The sequence below is a fragment of the Phalaenopsis equestris genome, unplaced genomic scaffold (assembly GCF_001263595.1).
Source record: "Phalaenopsis equestris unplaced genomic scaffold, ASM126359v1 Scaffold000054, whole genome shotgun sequence".
NCBI classification, from domain to species: Eukaryota; Viridiplantae; Streptophyta; class Magnoliopsida; order Asparagales; family Orchidaceae; genus Phalaenopsis; species Phalaenopsis equestris.
In genome coordinates, this window is record NW_018164496.1 from 994,972 (window position 1) to 1,002,601 (window position 7,630).

Sequence of the window (7,630 nt, forward strand, 5' to 3'; positions counted from 1 at the left end):
TAAATCCATATAAATCTCCAGAAACTATCATATGATTTTCAAATATCATTAGGAGTTAAATATTTAATATTACATATTAATGAAATAATTAAAATGAATTTTGATTGAAACTTTGGATGACTTTTAATTGAAGTTCGAATTTTTTTTGTTGAAAAGATTGCATTGAGATTCGTGAAAATCTATTGGTGGCATATCAAAATTTAAAATTTATTTTTTTATATTAATTAATAATTAAATAGTTATATATAAATTCATTTAAATTTGTTTTTAAAAATGAGCTCAAAGGGCAACATATATTATTTGAACTCTATTGCATCACGAGTCCCTTTGCATCAGGGCTCCAATCAGTGTCCATCGTACGATCAAATTCACACGTATTAAATTGGGGTGTGCTTGTACACATAACATGACTTGATTGAAGTACTCGTGTAGCTCCTGAAGCAAAACTTCATCAGGACTTCTCGTGCAATAATTTCTCCAAAACTACTCGGTTCCAGAAATAAACTCTGTCCTAAACCACAATTTATTTATATTTAAATAATTAAACATATTAATTAATTATTAATTATCAATCAATTAAAATAAATCAAATAAAATGAAACTAAAGCCGCAAAGCCATTCTTCCTTGCCGCTCGACAGGATTTAGGTTGAATCCTGCCACCGAACAGCCCCTGAAGCAGAAAATCAGAGCGATGGATTCATCGAATGGAATTCTGAGCCGAGAGGCGGCGCAGTTTCTAGAAGAAGGGATATTTCTCGTTCTATCGAGGTGGACGGCTTTGCAAATGGCGGTGGAGAATGAATGGGGGGGCCGCGAATCACGCCGGAAGTCTGAGGAACTTGCTTCCGCCATTTTTTCGTGGTTCACTCAGTCCAAAGGTGAGGGCTTTTTCTCCACCCCGAGAGATTTTTTTCTAGGTTTAGGGTTTTGAGAAGTTGGGAGGGGGAAAAGATCAGATTTTTATTGAATGCTTTTGCTTATATTTTGGTTTGCTTAATTTTCAGGGTAGGGATTGTTCTTCACCGCCAAAAGATTTGTTTCCTTCACCATTTTTTTTTTAGAATTTGGTTGAAAGATTTCAGTTTGTTATGGAATGCTGAAATTAAAGGGCTGTTTGGTTTAATGTTTTTGAGATGTGAGTTTCATTAAAGGTAAATTTACATAGATAGCAGACAATTCTTATGTACTCTTATGTATTTATACATCTTACACCTAAACTTTCATATTTACATGCATAGCTAACAGAGATTGTAAGACCTCTGGGGTCACGGGTTCGATCCCGCCTACTATTTTGTTGTGAAATTAAAGATTTGAGTGCTATGTGTGTAAATATGAAAGTTTAGGTCTGAGATATGTAAATACATAAGAATTGTGTGTTATCTATGTAAATGCCCTTTCATTAAAATGTCTGTCAAATGGTACAATATTAAAATAGAAGATTACATACGTTCCACCCAATTCTTTTGTATTTACATCTAACACCTATACTTCAATTTTTACATATATTCCATGTTACCTAATCATGAAAAGGTGTGTTTCACTACTTAAAAGTTAAAATAATTGTATTGTTTAAGTGAGATGAAAGATTTGGATGGTATAAATGTGAAAAGTTTTAGTTTAGATGTTAGATATGTAAATACATAGGAATTGGGTGGTATGTATGTGACTTATTCAACTTGTGCCATCATACTCTATCAGTTTACCCAATTCAGAGGTTAATGATTGTTGTCTATCATAGGGAGATTAGCTTTCCTCTCTAGGTTTGGAGAAATGTTATTTTAAGTCATTGGTGAGCCAAAAATTGACATTTTTAAATAGAAAGATTACATAAATACCACTCAATCCTGATGTATTTACATATCTAACTCGTAAGCTTTAAGTTTCACATGTATGCTATCTTACCTATGCATGAAATGTGTAAGCTTTCACATGTATGCTATCTTACCTATGCATGAAATGTGTATTTTACTTTTTAAAAGTTAAAATAGTGGTATTTTTTATGTGATATGATGTATTTGGATGGTATACTTGTAAAAAAATCAAAGTTTTGGTTTTAGATATGTAAATATATGAGAATTGTGTGGTGTGTATCTAATAGCCCCTTTTAACTAACACAATATAATATTTTTGTTGTCATTCAACCAATTTTTTTTCTGTTTTTATTCTTTACAGTCTCCTTATAGAGTAATGGAATTTTGTAGGAGTAAGGTATGCACAAGTCTTATAGACTAATAAAAATGAATGTCTAAGTTATTAAGCATGATTTAAAGCTTATAATAACTTATATTAAAAGCCTAGCTTATATTAATAAATAAACTAATTGAATGTGGGATATGCTATTAAACACAATATGTATGATAAACACAATGATTTTTACTTTGATTACCACATAAATATGAGAGCTTATGCAAATCGATAAGCGTGAAGGGAATGAAAATCTGAGGCTATAGAACAATAAGAGACACAATGATATTATACAAAGTGAAACACAAATACATAACAAATGAGAAAAAAAATGCTTCTCTAACATGTATTGAGGATCTTGACAAGTTCATTCCTAGCTGGCTAAATGTGGCAAAGATCAATACTTATTAGCTGTATGAAACTAGCAATTACTCGCTCATAATATGTAAACGATGACTGGCAAGAGTTTAAGTTATTAAGCATGATTTAAAGCTTATAATAACTTATATTAAAAACCTAGATTATATTAATAAATAAACTAATTGAATGTGGGATATGCTATTAAACACAATATGAATGATAAACTTAGTTTTTTTGGTTAATTTAAGTAAAATATGTACACCAATGTTACATCTTTGTTTTAGTATACGAGCTCATAAGATTAATCTTGTCAAACACATGACTATGATGGTGATTATAAGCTAATGTATGTGTGAGAGATTAACTAATTAATAATATCATGATTGATTAATCCCTAAACAATGATTTTTACTTTGATAGCCACATAAATATGAGAGCTTATGCAAATCGATAAGCGTGAAGGGAATGAAAATCTAAGGCTATAGAACAATAAGAGACACAATGATATTATACAAAGTGAAACACAAGTACATAACAAATGAGAAAAAAAATGCTTCTCTAACATGCATTGAGGATCTTGACAAGTTCTTTCCTAGTTGGCTAAATGTGGCGAAGATCAATATATATTAGTTGTATGAAACTAGCAATTACTCGCTAAAAATAGATAAACAATGACCGACAAGAGTTTATGGTGAGCCGAAAGCTCCTTTATGATAACCCACTAATGCTTGCAACGAAGCCACAAATAAAAACGATTTTATAGCCAAAATCTCTATCTTTTGACGTACCGGTGTAATACTCAACAACCGGCTAAGTCGACAAAGGCTTGATATGTTTAGCAGTGGCTTGTAACACCATGTCAAGTTTTGTGTTTAAATTATTGTAAATATTTAAAAATAATATTATTTGTATTATTAAAACTCATGTTTTATTTCTAATATGCATGTCAATCATGCTTGAGCCATTTTAGGGTAACTTTTGTAGTTAATCATACAATAAAAAGCCCAAAAGCACTGTGTTTCCTCAAATCTTCTTGCTTTATGACATCTAGCTCATATTCAAATTGCAAAGCTTGTAAGCAAAGCTATTGGAATTGTCATCATCACCATTATTTAGCTAATGCCACTATATCATATTGAAGAACATAGCTTATTTTTTGATAACACCATGTAGGGTTTTTTTATCATTAAATCATTAGTATATCACTAATGATGTTGATGAAACAATTTATTATGTTCCATTGCTGATGATAATGAATCATATATATGTACTATTACATTCTTTATGACCACCGAATTTTCGCCATGGTTTTAAAGCATTTGCAATATTTTCTTTGTTTTTTTTTTTTTTGGCAGAACCTCTTTATATTGATGATTTGGAGAAATTGCTTGATGAAAATATGGAGAGTTCTTTCAATACAGAAATTGATGATGGTAGTGTTGAAGAGGTATGCTCCTTCTTTCAATCTTTAATCTCTCTCTCTCACACGCACACATATATATATAATTTATGTTTTAGCCCTTCATTATTAGCTGAAGTTTACAAGTTCTAATAATTAGGAGTGTAAACAAGCTGAACTTGAACAAGCCTGAAGATTGTTCGTGTTCAGCTCGTTCGAAATTAGCTCGTGAATAATATTTTTGTGTTTGGTTTACTTTAAATTTATTTGTTCAAATTAGCTTGAGTTCAGCTCGCTTTCTCAACTAACAAATCAAACACAAACTAATTGATGTGTCAAACACGAGTTGTGCGCGAACAAAGAGCTTTTTTGACAGCCGTACTAATAATGGAGCATCGTCCCAAAGCATTTCATCTGATCTGTGCTATAATTTGCTAAATTACATGTAAATATCCAATTGAGGGATGACTGATATGAATTTTTCTTCCTGCAGAGTTTTTAAAATAAGGGGGTTTTGCATATATACCATGCAATTTTTATGGATACTAGTATGATATTTACATTTATACCACATTGGTGCAATAAATCTATGCATAAAGCGGTGCATTTGACTTTTAAAAATTAGTAAAAGTGGTATTTTTCATATGATGTTTACATTTTGAGTGCTATGAATGTAAACATTAAATATTATATATTACATACGTAAATACATAGGAATTGTGTGGTATGTATGTAAATGCCCCCTTAAAATTAATGCATTTAAATTAGAAAATAGTTTGCTCTAAGGGGAAAATGATTTGTTTAGTGTATTCTTTCTCTAACGTCTATCGTCTCTAAATTATGATGTGAATATCCATTAGGATGCACCTAGTTTTCTTGCAAGAAGATGAAATCAAAACGGCTTCTTATATTTCGTGCATTCAAGACATTTAATACTTTCTCCGTTATGAGTCCTCAAAATAGAAGGCGTAAGAGGAGAAATTATTACGTGCAGACGAGAAAGATGTTGAAGATGCACCGGAGCACCAAGCCAACAAGTGCTGATTCACAGCATTCGTGCATCATTGTATGAAAAATATGTGCACCATCTGCACCTTCCTTGTATTTGCATGATAACTTATTTCATTAGGGGAAGGAAAAAAGTGAAAAAATGTTAATTCTTGTATTGTATCAATGCACCATGGGTTTATCAGAACAAAGGTGCCTTGATACTTGCGAATATGTATTTACATACATATTGCATTGAAATGTGTATTTCGCATTTTAAAAGCGGTAATAGTGCTATTTTTGATGTGATATTAAAGATTTGAGTGCTATGTGTATGCAGGTTGCCGAGCAATTAATGGTTATTCATGAAGACCTTCTTGGGGGAAATTTCGCATCAATTGCAGACCTGAGGAAAGCAGCTCCTGCGACTGCCTCTGTCTCTCAAAGTAGAAAGGTAATGTAAAGTTTTGTTTTCTTTATATGGCGAGTTGGCACCCCATGGATACCAATTTAAACTAGTTAACTCTAGTGAGTCCTGGACTAGCTTATCATTAAAAAAACTCAATGTGTAACTCCGCCATCTACCGTTACATTCTTGAAATTATACGAGAAAGTTCTTACACTAAATTGCACGTGCTATAAATTAAGTTTGAGTTATGATCGAATCATGTTTTTCGGTTAAATGATATATATTGAAAAATGAGTCAAAATGATTATAAATGTCCACGACAAAATTCATGTTAAAATTATGATTGTCCATCCTAGGACTTCAAAGTTACTTGAACAACTCATTTGACACCTCTAGAGATAGTAATTTTAAAGGGCATGCATTCCAATTCTAAGGGTTATTTTGATTTTTTTTAAAGGGAATTTACATATATACCACATAATTCTTATGTATTTACATAACACCTAAAGTTTTATAGTTGCACTTATAATACTTTGGTGTCATGAACCTATGCATGACGTGTATTTCGCTTTTAAAACATTAATAATGGCGGTATTTTTTATGTGATGTTAAAATTTTGAGTGTTGTAAATATAAATATGAAAGTTTAGATGTTAGATGTATAAATACATTAGAATTGTGTGGTATATGTGTAAATACTGAGATTTGTACTGTGTTAATTAAATAATTATATATTTATATCACTCCATTCCCTATGTATTTACATATCTAACACCTAAACTTCAATTTTTACATACATATCACCATACCCATGCACGAAAATATGTACTTCACTCTTAAAGTTAAAATGATGCTACTCGTTATGTGATATGAAAGATTTGGGTTGTATAAATGTAAAAATAAAAAATAAAAAATGAAATTTAGGTGTTAGATATGTAAAAACATAGGAATTAGGTAGCTGTATGTAAATGTCCCATTTTAAAATTATAGTATGGAATTATAGTAGTGATTGCAAATCTATTTTTCTAAGAGGCACTTACATACATACCACCCAATTTCTTCGTATTTACATATCTAAAATCTAACTTCATTTTTTACATTTATACCACTAAAATCTTTAATATCACATAAAAAATACCACTATTTTAACTTTTACAAAGAGATGGTCCTTTTTTCATGTGTAGGTAAAGCAGCATGTATGTAAAAATTGAAGTTTAGGTATCAGGTATGTAAATACATCGGAATTAAGTGGTATATATGTAAATTTTCCTTTTTTTTTAATGCTTGGGACAATCACTACTTTCTGTTATTTTGATTTTTATCCATAAACAATGCATCAATGCAAAAATTGTATGGTTTTCTGAACAGGTTGAGGAGAGTTCTGATGATGAAGGATCAGATATGATTGTTGATGAATCTCCTCAAGCTGAAAGTTTAGGAGATAATAAAACTGAAGAAATTCAAGTTGATGATGAGGGATGGCGTGTCGTGCCGCCTAGGCGCAATCGAGGCAAGCGGTTGGGTTTCGTGAACGGTTTTTTCTAATTTAAAATAATACATATATAATATGTGTCGTTTATCGTGACTCTTTAGTTGGAAGAGTTTGTAAGACTTGGGGTCATGGGTTCGATCCCCCCCTATGTGCAGGATGAAATTCTTAGGCACATGAGGTTGGCCGAGAGGCTCTTCTAATGTCCTATACATATATTGCATTTTATTGTATTGAGAATTTGATCTTGGTAGATCAGTAACAGAAAATTTTAGCTTTGGGGTTCATTTTGGGCAGTTTTGATTTCAATACAATTTTGACATTTCATTATTATTATTATTATTATTATTATTATTTATTTTAGATAATTCTGGTTAAGTTTTTTATAGCCTATGTATGTTTTGGTAGGTATAGAAAGCTTATAATACTCGTACATAATTAACAAATTTATTTAATTTTACAATAACAGGGGCGTTAAGAATTGCCCCGACACTGACTAGACTCGAAAAAGTATGGCTTCAGGTTGAATAAAATAAGTTTTTGAGTCAGGTTCGGGTTAGATATTCTGACCCACGCATGTTTTTTATATCGGGTTCATGTGATTGTTCAACTCGAATTTGACCACTAATCTGATATTTGACTTGATGTCTATTCGTTAACTTGGCATTGATCAAAATTTGACTTGAACCGAACCAAATGACTATTATGGGTTTATGCAGGTAGGGTTTGAACAGTGGGGGGGGGGGGGGAGCAGACCATGTTTGGGTTTGATTTTCTGAAGTTTTTAGTACTTGGTTTAGAC

At 31.5% G+C, this 7,630-nt stretch overlaps 1 protein-coding gene across 1 annotated transcript; it reads left to right on the forward strand.

The window, feature by feature from the left end:
* The first annotated feature begins 620 nt into the window (after window positions 1-620).
* Window positions 621-7,117, forward strand: LOC110019332 (pre-rRNA-processing protein TSR2 homolog). Its single transcript, XM_020716963.1, has 5 exons — window positions 621-879; window positions 3,901-3,992; window positions 5,272-5,385; window positions 6,708-6,870; window positions 6,925-7,117. The coding sequence occupies exons 1-5, from the start codon at window positions 693-695 to the stop codon at window positions 6,930-6,932; spliced, it is 564 nt and encodes a 187-aa protein (XP_020572622.1). The 5' UTR covers window positions 621-692; the 3' UTR covers window positions 6,933-7,117.
* The last annotated feature ends 513 nt before the right edge of the window (window positions 7,118-7,630 follow it).